Consider the following 20,000-nt stretch of genomic DNA (forward strand, 5'->3'; position numbering starts at 1 on the left):
GTAAAGAAAATGGGGGATTCAGGAGAATATAATGCAAGTATGCAGGAGTTTAACCGGGGAGATTTAGGAGGGAATGTGGAAAACGGAGAGAACTGCAAGCGTTTGGAGGAGACTGTGGTAGATGAAACACCGCGGCAGTGCATAGCAGACAGACTTGCTTCCCAAATGGCACCCTTTCCCCCCCTAGTGCACTACTTTAATCAGGGCCCTAGTGCACTATAAAGAGATCGGAGGGAATAGGGTGCCATTTTGGGATGCAGGGAGACTTTATAGGAATGTAGACGGAACAGAGGGACTCTAGAAGTGTGTTTGGGTTCTGAGAACTGATAGGAAACAGATTGTTGTTTTTCCCCCTCAGATCTCTGGTGGTTGTGTCTCGGGTCACGACTCTGAGGAGAGGGTTGAGGCCTGCTTTGATGATGAATATGGATCAGGTGCTCTAAATGTCAGCTCCCAGTACTTCTTCTTCTCTGCTCTCATCCTTCTCTCTCCTCTCTCATCCTTATTTCTTTCTTTCTATTTCTTTCTCTCTCTTTCTCTCTCTTTCTTTCTCTTTCTTTCTCTCTTTCTTTCTTTCTTTCTTTCTTTCTTCAATTCCCTGTCATATGTGCAGTATCCATGGATCAGGCCTTCTCCTCTCCTCCATCCATCTCTTCTCTCTCCTCTCATCTCATGTCCTCTCATCCCCCATATCCCCTGGATGAAGCCCTCTCCCTGAGCTCCACATCTAATCATGGCACCATCATTTCTCACTCTAATTCTTTTGGCAGGGCCTGTCAAACAGCATACGCTAGAGGACACTGTGACTTTGAGATGCTGCTAATGACACAAGGATATTTTCCCCTCGCTCTTTGGTGATTAGAGAGAGAGATAGAGAGGGAGGCAGAGATATGGGTGGGAGAAGCAGAGAGACATGATAGGAGCAAGGCCAAATTACCGACCAGGCACACAGGTCTACGTCCCCCAGGGCCTCCGATCTCCAAGGGCGGGGTCAGGGCCCCCCAGATTACATACAGTACCAGTCAAATGTTTGTACACACCTACTCATTTAAGAGTTTTTATTTTTACTATTTTCTACATTCTAGAATAATAGTGAAGATATCAAAACTATGAAATAACACATATGGAATCATGTAGTAACAAAAAAGTGTTAAACAAATCTAAATATATTTGATATTTGATATTCTTCAAAGTAGCCGCCCTTTGCTTTGATGACACTGTTGGCATTCTCTCAACCAGCTTCATGAGGTATTCACCTGGAATGCATTTCAATTAACCGGTGTGCCTTCTTTAAAGTTAATTTGTGGAATTTCTTTCCTTCTTAATGCGTTTGAGCCAATCAGTTGTGTTGTGACAAGGTATGGGTGGTATATAGAAGATGGCCCTATTTGATAAAGGACCAAGTCCATATTATGGTAAGAAAAGCTCAAATAAGCAAAGAAAAACGACAGTCCATCATTACTTTAAGGCATGAAGGTCAGTCAATGTGGACATTTTCAAGAACTTTTAAAGTTTCTTTGAGTGCAGTCGCAAAAACCATCAAGCGCTACGAAACTGTCTCTCATGATGATCGCCACAGGAAAGGAAGACCCAGAGTTACCTCTGCTGCAGAGGATAAGTTCATTAGAGTTGCCCGACACAGAGTTCAAGAAACGGACACATCTCAACATCAACTGTTCAGAGGAAACTGTGTGAATCAGGCCTTCATGGTCAAATTGCTGCAAAGAAACCACTATTAAAGGACACCAATAAGAAGAAGCGACTTGGTTGGGCCAAGAAACATGAGCAATGGACATTAGACCGGTGGAAATCTGTCCTTTAGCCTGATAAGTCCAAATTTGAGATGTTTGGTTCCAACCGCCGTGTTTTTGTGAGACACAGAGTAGGTGAACGGATGATCTCCGCATGTGTGGTTCCTACCGTGAAGCATGGAGGAGGAGGTGTGATGGTGCGGGGGTGCTTTGCTGGTGACACTGTCAATAATTGATTTAGAATTCAAAGGACTATCGTTTGTTTATCAACAGGATAATAACCCAACACACCTCCAGGATGTGTAAGGGCTATTTGACCAAGAAGGAGAGTGATGGAGTGCTGCATCAGATGACTTGGCCTCCACAATCACCTGACCACAACCCAATTGAGATGGTTTGGGATGAGTTGGACAACAGAGTGAAGGAAAAGCAGCCAACAAGTGCTCAGTATATGTGAGAACTCCTTCAAGACTGTTGGAAAAGCATTCCAGGAGAAGCTGGTTGAGAGAATGCCAAGAGTGTGCAAAGCTGTCATCAAGGCAAAGGGTGGCTACTTTGAAGAATCACAAATATAAAATGTATTTTGATTTGTTTAACACTTTTTTTGGTTACTACATAATTCCATATGTGTTTTTTTCATAGTTTGATGTCTTCACTATTTTTCTGCGCAGTAAAAACTAAGAAAAACCCTTGAATGAGTATGTGTGTCCAGACTTTTGACTGGTACTGTATGATAGTAAAATGTGTAGTATGGCAGGAAATTAGCTTGAGAACGCCAACATTTTCTCTCAGCCTCATTGCAAAATGTGAACAATAGCATGAGGGGGGGGCGTAGGTACGGTAGTATGGCCCTGGTGATGAGCCGACGATAATCACAAAAGAGAGGTGAAGGAGAAGGAGTGCGAGAAAGAAAGGTCGGTTAACTGCAAAACTCTTTTTCTAGCCTTCTTTATGTGGCAAAGCACGTTGTGATTCTCATCCACTTTCTCAACCAAACTTGCTGGGGAGCAGAGGAAGCCAAAAGTGGGCGGGTCTCTGTAACAGCCGTTTCAGTGGTTGTTGCCATGGCATTAAGTGTCGTGGACAAATTGTTGGCTAGTGGCTGAGGACCCGTGCTGTTGTTTGTTACAGATAAGTGGAGGAGCCAGACGAGAGAGAGAGAGAGGTGGAGAGGCCTACAGCATACTGTGTATTAAATGCAGAGCATACTACTCTGTGCAGGCCCAGCCAACGACTACTCTGTGCAGGCCCAGGCAACCACTACTCTGTGCAGGCCCAGGCAACCACTACTCTGTGCAGGCCCAGGCAACCACTACTCTGTGCAGGCCCAGCCTACCACTACTCTGTGCAGGCCCAGGCAACCACTACTCTGTGCAGGCCCAGGCAACCACTACTCTGTGCAGGCCCAGCCAACCACTACTCTGTGCAGGCCCAGCCAACCACTACTCTGTGCAGGCCCAGCCAACTTTCCCACTTTAAAGCTTTCAAACACACATAAAACCCATCCAGTTCACTCTGTCTGTCTGCGCCCACCTCTTTTAGAGTAAAACCAATGAATCTTCAATCTAGTCTCCTGTTTTAATTTGTGCAATTGCTCCTTTGCATATAGGCTATACCTTCTGAGCTGGCCATATATCAAACATACACTGACACTTGATCACACACTTGTGTAAAGAACACAGAGTGCCAGGAAGGAGCTGCAGGAGCTGTCAAAACAGAAGACTTGTCTGGAAGGTGTGTGTGTGTGTGTGTGTGTGTGTGTGTGTGTGTGTGTGTGTGTGTGTGTGTGTGTGTGTGTGTGTGTGTGTGTGTGTGTGTGTGTGTGTGTGTGTGTGTGTGTGTGTGTGTGTGTGTGTGTGTGTGTGTGTGTGTGTGTGTTTGTATGGTGTGTCACAGAGAGTCTGAAATATAGAAGTTAAAGGGCCTTCGGGCTTTAAAAAAAGAAAATGTTAAGCCTGACCTGAGGCGAGTGCACAGCGCTCAACGTTCGACTTAGAGTCATAGTCAGTCTGCTCTGCTGTCTGTGTGTGTACTCCCCTAAGGGGGCTGGAGGCTGCACACTCACCGGTCACCTTCACTGCACTACACTGACCTCAGATCAGCCAGAAGAGTTAGGGTTGTTTGTGTAGAAGTCTAGTGAGTTCAGGGAGAGAGGGAGTGATGACTGTAGAATCATAGTGAAGGCTGCCTTTCTGTGTGATGTGTCATATTATGGTGATTGACAGAAGGCTTAGTAACGTGTCGTAGGCTTCTCATTTATTTCCACTGTTACTGAAGACAGTTAATCATTTGTTTGATACGTGTCTGTGACTACTTTTGATTCGCACTTCAATTAATTACATTCTGTATGGCATGATAATAAAACCGCATATTGTTTTTTCAAGTGCTGGTCATGTGTTTGATTGTGTGTCTTTTGATACTGTAAAAACTAGGTCTCTCTATGGTCTCTCTCTCTCTGTGTGTGTGTGTGTGTGTGTGTGTGTGTGTGTGTGTGTGTGTGTGTGTGTGTGTGTGTGTGTGTGTGTGTGTGTGTGTGTGTGTGTGTGTGTGTGTGTGTGTGTGTGTGTGTGTGTGTGTGTGTGTGTGTGTGTGTGTGTGTGTTTGTGTAATCCTGTGCAGCTCTTAGGAGGATAACACAATGAACCCTGACCTCTGTCTAATAAACTCCCTAGGCTCTGTAGCAGGGCGAGAGGCAACACACACACACACACACACACACACACACACACACACACACACACACACACACACACACACACACACACACACACACACACACACACACACACACACACACACACACACACACACACACACACACACACACACACACACACACACACACACACAAACACATATACACCAACACACACTGTACTATCCTGTCCCATTGGTTAACTGGCCTCACATGTTTGCCCTGTGGAGCCCTGCTAGTTGTTGTCAAGGGACCACAGGGAATGGAAACTGAAACTGATTTCATCGACTCAAGCAGCTAGAGAAAACCACAACCTTTTGTACACCAATGTTGCGCACATATAGGGGGTTATTGTTTACTCACCCTCCCTCTCTCTCTCTATCACAGGGCCCATAGGGCTCTGGTCAATAGTAGTGCACTATAGTAAAAGGGTGCCATTTAGGATGCACATTATGAGATTTTGTATTCATTCTTTTCTCCCTTCAGTGGCCAAATCACTGCAGGCTTTGAAAGGACTGCAAGGTCTCTGGTTGATAATGTATTCTCAATTAGAGACAATTAACCATGTGAACCTGACTGACCTGTGCACAGTTTTGTCACCCCCTTAATAGAGTGTCTCGCTGAGGATTTCATTAACCTCTTCACCCCTGTAAACATTTGGTCCTCGTGCCACTCATTATAGAGAAGAGGTGTGGGTAGTAAGAGAGGCGAAGGGCTAAATACACACAGGTCAAACTCACAGACAAACACACTCACTGACACACTTAGCCAACGCTGCTGCCCCATGTTATAGAGACACTAAACCACTGGGCACCTGCATTTGTACACTGTATTTAAATACTGTATCCCTGACATAGCTCATTCTATCATTTCCTACTGTTGTACATTGGATTTTAGTTACACTGTTTATACACACCACATATGTCTTTATATACTGTATTCTTGACATAGCTCACTCTAGTATATCTACCGCTGCACATATCATTCTTAGTATATCTACTGCTGTACATATCATTCTTAGTATATCTACCGCTGTACATATCATTCTTAGTATATCTACTGCTGTACATATCATTCTTAGTATATCTACCGCTGTATCATTCTTAGTATCATTCTTTAGTATATCTACTGCTGTACATATCATTCTTAGTATATCTACCGCTGCACATATCATTCTTAGTATATCTACCGCTGCACATATCATTCTTAGTATATCTACTGCTGTACATATCATTCTTAGTATATCTACTGCTGTACATATCATTCTTAGTATATCTACCGCTGTACATATCATTCTTAGTATATCTACCGCTGTACATATCATTCTTAGTATATCTACTGCTGTACATATCATTCTTAGTATATCTACTGCTGTACATATCATTCTTAGTATATCTACCGCTGTACATATCATTCTTAGTATATCTACTGCTGTACATATCATTCTTAGTATATCTACTGCTGTACATATCATTCTTAGTATATCTACCGCTGCACATATCATTCTTAGTATATCTACTGCTGTACATATCATTCTTAGTATATCTACTGCTGTACATATCATTCTTAGTATATCTACCGCTGTACATATCATTCTTAGTATATCTACTGCTGTACATATCATTCTTAGTATATCTACCGCTGCACATATCATTCTTAGTATATCTACCGCTGTACATATCATTCTTAGTATATCTACTGCTGTACATATCATTCTTAGTATATCTACCGCTGTACATATCATTCTTAGTATATCTACTGCTGTACATATCATTCTTAGTATATCTACCGCTGTACATATCATTCTTAGTATATCTACTGCTGTACATATCATTCTTAGTATATCTACTGCTGTACATATCATTCTTAGTATATCTACTGCTGTACATATCATTCTTAGTATATCTACTGCTGTACATATCATTCTTAGTATATCTACTGCTGTACATATCATTCTTAGTATATCTACTGCTGTGCATATCATTCTTAGTATATCTGGTGTTAATTATTCCGGTGTACATATCATTCTTAGTATATCTGGTGTTAATTATTCCGGTGTACATGCATAGAGATTGCATTTGGATTACCGTTACAGTGCTGTTAGAGTTGTTAATCAGATTCGTTCCAATGATACTTCATTTCTTTATTTGATTTCTTTTTTAGAGGTTGTATTATTTGTGTACTTGTTTGCCATTTTACTGCATTGTCAGGATGTAGTAACATAAGCATTTCGCCGCACCCGCCATAACATCTGCTAAACTCTGTATGCGACCAGCACACTTTGATTTGATTTTGAAATATGATTCCACCGTCTGCAAATTTCCCACCCAACCAATGTTTGCTGCTTTGGGATTGTATTGTTGACTTGGCACTCGTCTTGCTTTGAGAGGAGCCATCTTGTGCGGTAAGATGGACATCGGTGACCTCGTCAAGAGGTTTGGACATTGATGTGTGTGAGAATAGAGGCGCCGGTGGTTCACTGGGGGGATTCCATCAGACTCAAGAAAAAAAGTGGGTGTCAAGGTCACGAAGGTCGTAGGGTCGTGTACAAAATACTTTAATTAAACATGTACAGACACACACACACACACACACACAAGCATGCAAACACACACACACACACGCTGTCAGTCTGTCAAGCCTCTAGTAGGAAGTACCCCTCCCTTCAACGATCAAGTCTGAACTTGAGCAAGAACTCTCGTTGTCCTTTAACAGTCAGTCATTAGGGGGTTGTATAAATGTTGTATAAAAGTTTGTTTAGAGCTCAAAGTGCGTTAAGGAGAGATTTCTGAAAACTCTAGGGTATGAATACACGGCTCCGCGCTGCGCCTCGCTACGGCTCGCGCACACACTCATAACACAGGCCCTAACTGGAAGGAGTTTGTTGTCATAGCAACAGTAAAATTAGATGACTTTACTGTCAGCCGTAATGTGTCATGGCCCTGCCTCGCCTGGTGCCTTGCCTGCCGTCATGGCAACGTAACAAGAAAACGCTCCCTGTGTGTTCCGTTGTTCCCTTCTCCTCGACGACCGACGCCTCGACGACGTCCAACTGGGAACCATGTCACACCAATAACCTTCCCTATCACCTCGCTGCCACCCACACCTTGACGAGCATGTCACCTCCATATATCTCAACCCCTCGCTTACCTTTCTTTGTTCATCCCCTTTCTATTTCCGAGGCTTTTCGAGTGTAGGAATATCTATTGTCGAGCTTCGGAGGAGATTTCAATTTGTTACGGTCAACGTGAGTGCTGGTGCAACATGGCTCCGTCAGGTAGCTGCTGTTGACATCCCGGGGATATCGTCAGTTAAGGAGGAACTATAGATAACAGATATCTACAGACGGGAAGCTAGATGACAGATGAAGCTGCTCTAGGCTACTGTTTGGTCGTCGTATAAGCACATATATGACTGCCATGGTCCATGCAGCCTACAGACATTTATGGAGGAAGAAAAGGTCCAATCAAATCAAACTTTATTGGTCGCGAACACGTCTGCGGATGTCCTCACAGGTGTAGTGAAATGCGTGTGTTTCTAGCTGCAACTGTGCAGTAATTCTGCAGCTAGCTGTACAAAAACAATACACACAATCCAGAAATGAAGAAATGAAGAAATGTCGGGAGCGAATCCAAATAGCAACCCAACGATCAGATCCTATCTGAAAGCCGGTTTAGGCTGTTCGGCGGCCTTATGCACAGCACACATACAATGTATGATTAACAGGCTCCGAGACAGTTTCTATCTACAAGCCATCTGACTGGACTGACTACCAGACTCCTATTCTCCTGCTCAATTTATACCCCCCCCAATACATGTGTAAATATTGGACTATAAACGTGCCTTCCTGTATTATACTGATGCTAAAACGTCTCATCTATTCTACTGAGACATTTACTTTGTTTTTATTCTTTTTCCTTTTTTTTTACTATTTAGTATTGTATGTTGCGTTGCCGAGAAGGAACCTGCAAGAAAGCATTTCGTTGGACGATGTATACAATGCGTTTCCCCTACACACGACTAATAAAGCTTGATACTTCAAACTACTCTACAGAATAGAGTCTATAGTCCAAAGCGTATTTTTATGAGGGCAAGAGAAAACATATCGACAGATGTCAAAACCGTAGGCTAGTGCTTGGTGGCCGTAATCATACATTGTCTACTGTACAACCTACTATTCCCTTCATAGTGGGCCCGTTGGGCCCTGGTCAAAAGTAGTGCACTATATAGGAAATAGGGTGCCATTTGAGATGCAGGGCTGTTGTTCTGTGGTGAAAGCGGCTCAGAGGGGGCCGGGAGCCATGGCAACGTGACAGCTGTCATAGCTAGGGGGGAAAGGGGATGGATGTTGACAGCTGTCCGTCAATCCGCCAGAGAGAAGAGTCAGATCGGGGGATGATTTCCTTGGCTCATAGCATGATCACACAGGGTGAGCTGGCTACTACATATCTCCTGCTGGGATTAATCTTATCCTAGTGTGTGTGTGTGTGTGTGTGTGTGTGTGTGTGTGTGTGTGTGTGTGTGTGTGTGTGTGTGTGTGTGTGTGTGTGTGTGTGTGTGTGTGTGTGTGTGTGTGTGTGTGTGTGTGTGTGTGTGTGTGTGTGTGTGTTCATTTCCATCTTGCGATCATCTTACCAACAGAAGACGCTACCTAACACAGGATATAAGCATTTACTATTTAGTCAATTTCATCTGCAGTTAACTAATGCATTCTAACGCTTATCTTATCTCCAATGGTTGGTGTGATTGTTACAGCAACCATTTCTGAGGATCCCATCAAAACTGTCTCAAAACCCACTGTAGAAGCATCAGAGTTGCAGACATGACTTGATTCATAGTAACCCAGTCTTGTGCTCTCCTCCCCTCCCCCATCCAGGAGAGAGTCCAGGGCTGGATGGGACCCACCATGCCGCCCAGCAAGAAGGCCCAGAGCCCCAGCAGCGGTTTGGGAGCCACCCGGGGTCTGAGTCCCCTCTACAGGGAGGCGGAGGCAGCCGACCTGTCCCTGTCTCTGTCGGCATCCTTCTCCAAGGCCGAGGACGAGGAGCTCACCAGCCTCTCCTGGCTCCACGAGAGCACAGACCTTCTCAACAGCTTCTCTCACTCGGGGCTCCGCTCCGTCTCCCCCCTGCAGGACCCCGACGGTCACCCTCTACCCCCCCACTCCCCCTCTTCCTCCTCCCCTTCCCCCGACCCATGTGATTCTTCCCAATACGACCTGGCCACGGGAGCCAATCGGAAGCCTCCGTACTCGTTCAGCTGTCTGATCTTCATGGCAATAGAGGACGCACCATCCAAGAGGCTGCCGGTGAAAGATATCTATGGTTGGATCCTGGAGCATTTCCCGTATTTCACTAGCGCCCCTACTGGTTGGAAGAACTCGGTACGCCACAATCTGTCGCTTAATAAGTGTTTCAAGAAGGTGGACAAGGACAGGAGCCAGGTAAGGAGGAGGCTAGCAAAGACACACACACGTACACACACGCTCACACACACACACACACACACACACACACACACACACACACACACACACACACACACACACACACACACACACACACACACACACACACACACACACACACACACACACACACACACACACACACACACACACACACAGCTGCACCACACTCTCTCGCTCTCTTTCTTTCGCTCTCTCTCTCTTTCTCTTTGTTTGTTTGAGGTGCTTGGACGCATTTCAAATTCAGTTATCAGGAGAACAGCCATTTCAATCTCCGAGTCAAACATATCCAGTATGTTGTCTACACATGTACAAGGAATTGCTTTATCAATACTTCATCATCTCACTGAATTCCAACTAAAAAGCAGAAGTTTGGCGTTCTCTGGAGGGAACAGCCTTTCAGTTTTGATTTCAATCTTGATCTGGTTTCATCTAAAAGCTTAAATATTTCACTAATCATTTTCCTATTTCAGGAGCTGGTTACATATACCCTATATACTTATTAGGAAAATAATTCCCATAACCAATTAATACTAAAAGTTGTATTAACGTTCATGTCAAAAGATATCAGGTATCATCTGGGAAAATGTAAGTAAATACTGGAAGAAAGGGTTATAACCCACAGTCACTGAGCTATTCTTTACATTTTAATGGCTTATTTCTTCAGCCAGGTCACCCGTGATAAAAGTCATTATTCGACATCCATCCATGTCTGAGGATGACGTGACAACGCTTCCAAATTGGACGTTTGGGGCAACTTTGAAAGCCGGCGTTTGAGGAACATGGCTTGAACGTCCAATTCTGGCGCGAGGCTGTTCCAGAGCTGGTTGAATCGTTCTGCGGCAGAGGTCAGAACCAAGGGACGTGTTTCGGCGACAGCCGAGCGTTTGGAGAACAACAGACATCCACCCATATTTACAGATGACGTCACGTTGGAGTACTGCTGCTTTCTTTTTTCACAGTCATTATTCACAATCATTATTGACATACAATATTTACATACATTTCCTACTGTTTTCCACCAAAGATCCTGTTGCTCAAAGGCAGAAAACAAACAGAAGTTCTTCATTCAAGCCTCTACGGCTCTGTTTGTAAGACATGGAAATTCTTCTCTGTCACTTCCTCGTTTAAGTGGCTGTACAACTTCTAAGCCCTGGAACCTCAGTTGGCACACATCATGTTTGACCGCATTAAAGTGTCTGGCTACAGGGGACAGTTCACTGTGATACATTTCTTTCTTCGCCCTCGTACGGGAAAGAAAATGTATGTCAGGGGTAGAATTTCCTGTAAAACAAAATTTGTGGTCTATTTACTCAAGTGCCCCATGTGGCTATTATTATCTTGGGAAGTCTAAGAAAGAATTGAAAGTTCGTATTACAGAGCACAAGAGCAGAGCACCCCTGTAGCCAGACACCATGTGTCTTCTAATGAAGTTCATATGTGAGAATTGCCAGAACAATCCGAGATGCCAAAAATATATTATCGCTCCCTCTGGCATATAATTACCCATACGGTTTATATTATGTACACTATACAGGCTTTAGCTTGTGCATTAGATTCTTTGTGAAATGAACTTGTGAGCTCTAAACTACATTTGCCCAGCACATGAACCACAGCCTTTCCCTTGTGAGTGAATGTGATATGTGGAAGGACAAAATGTACAAACTGTATCGTGTGTGTGTGTGTGTGTGCGTGCGTGCGTGCGTGCGTGCGTGTGTGTGTGTGTGTGTGTGTGTGTGTGTGTGTGTGTGTGTGTGTGTGCGTGTCTGCCCTTAAGTTACTCTGTCATCTGGCCCCTTGACTACAACTGCATAGAGTTTTCCTTGTATACATATCTCCATAGTAACTAGGTTGCAGTTGACATAAAAGTATGCTGTTGCTGTGGCGACGGGGAAACTGATTTGGCTATACTGACTTTGAGTGTGTGTGCCCGCCCTTGGGTATGTACAAGAATGTGTGTGTGTGTGTGTGTGTGTGTGTGTGTGTGTGTGTGTGTGTGTGTGTGTGTGTGTGTGTGTGTGTGTGTGTGTGTGTGTGTGTGTGTGTGTGTGTGTGTGTGTGTGTGTGTGTGTGTGTGTGTGTGTGTGTGTGTGTGTGTGTGTGTGTGTGTGTGTGTGTGTGTGTGTGTGTGTGTGTGTGTGGGTGTGTGATGGCAAGGACAGAAAGGTGCAGTTGGCAGGGACATTTTTTTTCCTCTCACACAGACAGTTTAAGACAGCCAATTAGTTAACTCTTCAATTCTGTCAAATAACCGCTCAGCCCAAACTCACTACCAACTGTTACAGGAACAGAAAGTACATCGTTATATAAAGACGCATACCTCAGTATACACACAAGAATATGTGCCTGCGTCTTAAAAACAGCTATTTTACCTGAGAAAAAGGCTGCTTTGTATGGAATCATAACGATGTCAAGTGTGTCATTTCAAGGAATGACTAACGTTACTATTGCATTCAGCTACTGTCTTTCTAAGGAGAAGCTGTTTTTACAGTTTTTCTTTCCCTTTTAAATGCCTTTTCTCTGTCACTGGCTTTCCTCTGTCTGTTTATCTCTGAATTGAGCAGTACGGGTTGGGTAAGCATTTTTACATTGCATTATATTCCACATTAACATCAAGCTAGTGGGGAGGGAAAATCTTCCAATTGGATTGGGGTTTAGTATAGTGAACAGTCTTGGTTGGTCCACGGGCTAAGTCCTTGCTGGGTCCACGGGCTAAGTCCTTGCTGGGTCCACGGGCTAAGTACTTGCTGGGTCCACAGGCTAAGTCCTTGCTGGGTCCATGGGCTAAGTCCTTGCTGGGTCCACGGGCTAAGTCCTTGCTGGGTCCACGGGCTAAGTCCTTGCTGGGTCCACAGGCTAAGTCCTTGCTGGGTCCACGGACTAAGTCCTTGCTGGGTCCACGGACTAAGTCCTTGCTGGGTCCACAGGCTAAGTCCTTGCTGGGTTTTTGCAAATTATATTTCCATTAATTTAGAGAGGTGGAGATTATTATGACAAGACACTTTGTTCCAGAGAGTGTGTTTCTGGGTCACATTCAGGCAGACGACAAGACTACTGACTGGGGTTAGCAAATTATATTTCCATTAATTTAGTGTTATTATGACAAGACACTTTGTTCCAGAGAGTGTGTTTCTGGGTCACATTCAGGCAGACGACAAGACTACTGACTGGGGTTAGCTTATTGTGTGTGTGTGTGTGTGTGTGTGTGTGTGTGTGTGTGTGTGTGTGTGTGTGTGTGTGTGTGTGTGTGTGTGTGTGTGTGTGTGTGTGTGTGTGTGTGTGTGTGTGTGTGTGTGTGTGTGTGTGTGTGTGTGTGTGTGTGTGTATGCGCGTGTGTGTGCGCGTGTTCCTGTGCGAGACAGCCAGAGGGCTCAAGTCTCACGGTTTCCATGGTGTTGTTTACAAACAGGATTCCTCCATTGGTGAATGAGAAGCCTTAATGACAGGACACGGTGTTGTGCTCATAACACACACACACACACACGTCTTTATATTGGTTATGAAATCAAAGCTGAAAAGTGGGTTATGAAGAAACAGTTCTGTATGAGAAGCAGTTCAAAAGGAGCGATTTCGTCAATGCAATACTCTCAACGCTTTCCCAGGGTATTGGGATCAGACAGTTATCTAACCTAACCTTGCCTCTAGTGTATGAAACAACTTTGAACTAAATCTCTGTTTTCATTGTTGGCTAAAGTGGAAACAGACTGGTAACCAGGCTAACTCAAGATCCATAGCAACAGATTTCTGGTAAAAGGGGTGTTTCAGGGTCTACACGGAACTCAAAAGGTTTCTACCTGGAACCTAAAAGGGTTTTTCATAGGGCTCTCCTGCACTCTAAAAATGTGGGGTTCAACAAGGGTTCTTCTATGATCCTCAGTTCTTCAAAGAACCTTAGAGTTCTTGGCACTGAACGTGGCCCCCAGTAGGTTCTTCCAAGAACCCAATAGGAGGTGGGGTTCATCGAGGAACCTCCTTAGTTGGTGGGGGTTCTTGCAGGAACCTAACTGAAACATATAGGTGCAGGCACTTCACTGAAAAACGTAAAGATCTCATCAATTTAAGGTAAGGTTTGTCCTTTGTATGATCTACATTTCTATTGTTTAATGATGACACCATCTATCGTTTCATATTTGTGCCAATCTTTCAAAAACAGAAAATGGACACAAGTCAATGGATATCAATCAAAAAAGAGGTAAGAATATGTTGAAGCTGAGCTGTACTGAGTGCAGATGACTAAACTGCTCACCTTTGAGACTCTGTGTCTGCAGGTATGAAGACGAGGAGGCATACAAAGGTATGTCAATAGGTGTTGGTATGTTATTATGCAGATCACATTTACCATATTCCTCTCTTACCTCTCCAATGAATATCCCATAGGCCTCTACATTATGGACATGGTATGTGTATGAAAACCATTATCAAAACCGTTTATTTTCATTCCCATTTACCACAAAAAACAAGGTATGAATACTGTAGTGTGGATGTTTTGTTAATCATCTGTATAATTACTATTCTTTGGGATTCACAGACTTCACCCTCCCTACACCTCTGATGAATATAACAGGAAACCTGTTATCACCATGCTCTGCTAAATCATTCTGGCTGTGGATACGGAGAACATCAACACATTCACATCAACACGCCAGAAGATAAACCCATTGGACTTGGGGCTCTGCTGGGAGTTTACCTCATATTTAGATTTCTTTATTCTGCTTTGCCACTAAAATCATAATAAACACTGAGAACTAAAATACTGTGTTATTGTTGTTATTGTTATGCATATTATTATTAGTATTAATAATAGTAATAGGGGGGTAGTTCAAAATGAACCCCAAAAGGTTCTTTGAGGATCCATTAAAAGGGGTTCTTTAAAGAACTTATAGGGGTTCCCCCACAGTTTCAATTTGAAGAATCCCTGAAGGACACTCCAGGAACCTTTGCTTTTTAGAGTGTATGGGGACAGCTGAAGAACCCTTTTAGGTTCTTTACTAAGAGTGTAGAGTTGGTCACAGCAGATGAAGAAAAACAGATCCTATGTTTTCAATGACTCTTCAATGTATTTGGAACAAAGAGTTCTCTGATATAACCTTGTCTGCCATTATACTATGATGCATCTTAGAACCATGGCAACACCCGGATCCCTGGTATGTGGTTGGTTGAAGAGGTATACAGTATTAGGGTCAGTAACAGCAGGACCATTTAATACCCCCCCCCCCCATCTCTCTCTCCTCTCTGCCTTCTTTTCCTAGTGGGTCCCAGACTACAGAGTACAGTTTATGTAACAGAGGAAACAGATGTGTGGAGCATACAACTCCTCTCTATCTTCCAGTCTGTCTTCCAGTCTGTCTTCCAGTCTGTCTGTCTGTCTGTCTGTCTGTCTGTCTGTCTGTCTGTCTGTCTGTCTGTCTGTCTGTCTGTCTGTCTGTCTGTCTGTCTGTCTGTCTGTCTGTCTGTCTCTCTCTTTCTCTCTCTTTCTCTCTCTTTCTCTCTCTTTCTCTTTCTCTCTCTTTCTCTCTCTTTCTCTCGTTGACAGACTGAGTTGGCCTGGACTAGAGGTCTGTTGTGGGACCGATTTTCATCATCCTGCTGCTTTTCGTACCGCGCCCCCTCCTGCTGCTTTTCGTACCGCGTCCCCTCCTGCTGCTTTTCGTACCGCGCCCCCTCCTGCTGCTTTTCGTCCCGCGCCCCCTCCTGCTGCTTTTCGTACCACGCCCCCTCCTGCTGCTTTTCGTACCGCGCCCCCCTCCTGCTGCTTTTCGCACTGCGCCCCCTCCTGCTGCTTTTCGTACCGCGCCCCTCCTGCTGCTTTTCGTACCTCGCCCCCTCCTGCTGCTTTTCATACCGCGCCCCTCCTGCTGCTTTTCGTACCGCGCCCCCCTCCTGCTGCTTTTCGTACCACGCCCCCTCCTGCTGCTTTTCGTACCGCGCCCCCTCCTGCTGCTTTTCGTACCTCGCCCCCTCCTGCTGCTTTTCGTACCGCGCCCCCTCCTGCTGCTTTTCGTACCACGCCCCTTCCTGCTGCTTTTCGTACCGCGCCCCCTCCTGATGCTTTTCGTACCGCGCCCCTCCTGCTGCATTTCGTCCCTGCTGCTTTTCGTACGCGCCCCCTCCTGCTGCTTTTCGTCGCCGCGCCCCCTCCTGCTGCTTTTCGTACCGCGCCCCCTCCTGCTGCTTTTCGTACCTCGCCCCCTCCTGCTGCTTTTTGTACCGCGCCCCCTCCTGCTGCTTTTCGTACCACGCCCCCTCCTGATGCTATTTCGTACCGCGCCCCCTCCTGCTGCTTTTCGTACCGCGCCCCCTCCTGCTGCTTTTCGTACCACGCCCCCTCCTGCTGCTTTTCGTACCGCGCCCCCTCCTGCTGCTTTTCGTACCTCGCCCCCTCCTGCTGCTTTTCGTACCGCGCCCCCTCCTGCTGCTTTTCGCCCCCCTCCTGCTGCTTTTCGTACGCCCCCTCCTGCTGCTTTTCGTACCGCGCCCCCTCCTGCTGCTTTTCGTACCGCGCCCCCTCCTGCTCCTGCTGCTTTTCCCCTCCTGCTGCTTTTCGTACCATGCCCCCTCCTGCTGCTTTTCGTACGCCCCCTCCTGCTGCCCCCGCCCCTCCTGCTGCTTTTCTTACCGCGCCCCCTCCTGCTGCTTTTCGTGCCACGCCCCCTCCTGCTGCTTTTCGTCCCGCGCCACCTCCTGCTGACTTCTTGTCTGACACCAACCCGCTCCCGCAAGAAGTGGTCCTGAATCCGACTGCAGTCCCGTTATTTTAGGTGTAGCAGCCCATGTCCCAGCCGTTTTGAGATCACACATATAGGCGTATTTGATCTTGCACGCCTCAAGAAAGAGAGGGAAGGTAGGCCATTGAACGTAAATCAGCAAGAATTAGGCTATTCGAGTTTGTGAATATTGCTAACAAACAGGTGCTTTAACACGAGAACACGTACAAGACAGAAAGACGACGTTTCTCAATAATCTGCGGGGCTAAAAAAGATTTGAATTCCAAAATTGTCTGTCTGACCACCCGCTCCTGACCGCAGCATGAAAAATGCTCTCAGCCTGGCCACAGGTCCCGTGGGATGCCCTCGGGAATGCAGCTCTTTAGCCTACACCACTCTGTGTGTACTCTTTACAATCAGTGTATTTCTGTCTTTTTCTGTTAATAGTGTCTATTAAGACATATGTTTCAAGGTTGAAGTTTTGTTCTAAACTGGGTGGTTTAAGCCCTGAATGCTGATTTGGCTGACAGCCGTGATATATCACATCGTAAACCATGGGTATGACAAAACATTTGTTGTTACTGCTCTAATTACATTGGTAACCAGTTTATAATAGCAATAAGGCACTCGGGGGTTTATGGTATATTACCAATATACCACGGCTAAGGGCTGTGCCCAGGCACTCCAGGCAAGTGTTTAAATGTGCAGTATTAGTAATAGTAAATACGATTCTGGTAGCAGCCGTTGTGATGTGTGTGTAGCGTGTGTGTGTGTGTGTGTGTGTGTGTTTGTGTGCAGAGAGTCAGTGCAGATGGTCAGTCCAGTTCAAGTGTTCAGCAGTCTGATTGCTTGTAGATAGAAACTGTCTCTGAGTCTATTGGGATCAGACGTCATGCCCCGATACCATCTGCCCAACGGTGAGGGAGTAAACAGCTCGTGGCTGGAGCGTGTACGGTCCTTGACGATGCTGTGGGCCTTCCTCTGGCACCGTTTCCAGTAGATATTCTAGATGGGTGGGAGCACAGTCCCAGTGATGTACTGATCCTTTTTCAACACCGGCTGGAGGGCCTTGTGGTTGTGGACGGAGCAATTGCCGTATCAGGCCGTGATGTGACTAGTCAGAATACTCTCCATGGTGCAGAAGTAGTACTTGGAGAGGTGCCGTGCCGTGTTTCCTAAGCCGCCTTAGGAAGTAGAGACCATGTTGCACCATTTTGACAAGAGTGGTGATGGTTTTGGTCCATGTCAAGTCATCGGTGATGTCTGTGTAACCAGCTCAGATATTTTTAGTTTCTTTCCCTAAGGGTTAAAGCCAGCATTGGGTTTCTATTTATCTGATCCTAGATCTGTTGTTAAGGTCAACTTCTACCTCCTGGAGCCATGTGACTTCAGGGTTTCCGGCAGCCTTCCCAGAACACTTTATAAACACAAATGGGCAGTGGCGTGAACCAGGTTGGGGTTGGGTCGTAGTGTCGGCACAGAACACTGAGCACAACATGCAGCTTGTTCTTCTAGGAACAAAGGCTCTTTCCATGACACCTAGTCGGGGGGCGAATAGTGGTGACCAGCCAACCCAAATTGAAATTGTTTTTAGTTGAGAGACGTCAGAGAGAGATAAACACTCAACGTAAGCTAGTGGGACTCGTCTCTGCTGGTAAACGCAGCTATATATCCAGATAAATCTCTCACTCATCCCCATTGCGAGAGCTGGCATGAAGGGCCATCTTCTCCACTGTGAACCAATCCTGAATAAATCTGTCACCTAAATTCTAGCCATTCTCTGTTAACGGCAGGGTTATTTCCATACCTCAGTGCTTCTGAAGTACATGTAGCTATGCTAAGAACATACACTACATGGCCAAAAGGATGTGGACAGCCCTTCAAATTAGGGGATTTGGTTATTTCAGCCAGTTATTCCATTGCTGACCGGTGTATAAAATTGCCATGCAATCTCCATAGACAAACATTGGCAGTAGAATGGCCTTACTGGATGCCAGCTTTCCAACAAGTCAGTTTGTCAAATGTATGCCCTGTTAGAGCTTCCCTGGGCCAATGGTAAGTGCTGTTATTGTGAAGTGGACGTTTAAGAGCAACAACGGCTCAGCCATGAAGTGGTAGGCCACACAAGCTCACAGAACGGGACTGATGAAGCACGTAAAAATCGCCTGTCCTCGGTTGCAACACTTACTACAGAGTTCCAAGCTGCCTCTGGAAGCAACGTCTGCTCAATAACTGGTCGTCGGGAGCTTCATGAAATGGGTTTCCATGGCCAAGCAGCTGCACACAGGCCTACGATCACCATGCAAAATTCAAAGCGTCGGCCGGACTGGTGTAAAGCTCACTGTCATTGGACTCTAGAGCAGTGGAAACGCGTTCTCTGAAGTGATGAATCACGCTTCACCATCTGTCAGTCTGATGGACGAATCTGGGTTTGATGGATACCAGGAGAACACTTCATGCCTGAATGCATAGTCCCTACTGTAACGTTTGGTGGAGGAGGAATAATGGTCTGGGGCAGTTTTTCATGGTGCTGCCTAGGCCCCTTAGTTCCAGTGAAGGGGAATCTTAATTACTACAGCATACAATTACATTCTAGACGATTCTGTGCCTCCAACTTTGTGGCAAAAGTTTGGGGAAGGCCCTTTCCTGTTTGAGCATGACAATCCCCCCGTGCACAAAGTGAGGTCCATACAGAAATGGTTTGTTGAGATTGGTGTGGAAGAATTTGACTGGCCTGCACAGAGCCTTGACCTCAACCCCATTGAACACCTTTGGGATGAATTGGAATGCCAACTGCAAGCCAGGCCTAATCACCCAACATCAGTGCTCGACCTCACTAATGCTCTTGTGGTTGAATTGAAGCAAGTCCCTGCAGCAATGTTCCAACATCTATTGGAAAGCCTTCCCAGAAGAGTGGAGGCTGTTACAGCAGCAAAGGGAGGACCAACACCATATTAATGCCCATGATTCTGGAATGAGATGTTCGACGAGGAGGCTTAGTGTAGCTGACACCAGTAACCAGTCCCTCCAGCCTCACTTGTCCTGGGTCTAAAGCCCTAATTCCCTGCTACAGTGGCTGACACACACCTGCAGGAGAAACAGGCCTGGTGTTGCATCCCAAATTGAATCCTATTCCCTATATAGTGCACTACTTTTCACCAGGGCCCATAGGTCTAGTGCACTATGTAGGGTATAGGGAATAGAGTGCCATTTGAGATGCTGATCTGGTGTTGTGTGGGTGAATGAGGATAAACCAGTTCCACCTAATGGAGCTGTGCAAGTGTGGTTTAGAGACTGGCACCAATGCATGTTCTCTGAGAGGAGTTGGAGGGGTGAAGGGAGGAGAGGGAGAAGAGAGACAAGGGTGCAGCTGCAAAACACTT

At 45.6% G+C, this 20,000-nt stretch overlaps 1 protein-coding gene across 2 annotated transcripts in view; it reads left to right on the forward strand.

Moving 5' to 3' along the window:
• The window catches only part of ches1 (checkpoint suppressor 1), a 57,794-nt gene that overhangs the window by 11,237 nt on the left and 26,557 nt on the right, over positions 1-20,000 (forward strand). For both annotated transcript variants that reach the window (XM_046332265.1, XM_046332266.1), the window contains exon 2: positions 9,323-9,889. In XM_046332265.1, coding sequence (XP_046188221.1) covers positions 9,341-9,889 — 549 coding nt within the window. In that variant the 5' untranslated portion in view covers positions 9,323-9,340. The remainder of the gene's footprint in view (positions 1-9,322; positions 9,890-20,000) is intronic.

This window comes from Oncorhynchus gorbuscha, unplaced genomic scaffold (assembly GCF_021184085.1).
Source record: "Oncorhynchus gorbuscha isolate QuinsamMale2020 ecotype Even-year unplaced genomic scaffold, OgorEven_v1.0 Un_scaffold_12:::fragment_2:::debris, whole genome shotgun sequence".
NCBI classification, from domain to species: Eukaryota; Metazoa; Chordata; class Actinopteri; order Salmoniformes; family Salmonidae; genus Oncorhynchus; species Oncorhynchus gorbuscha.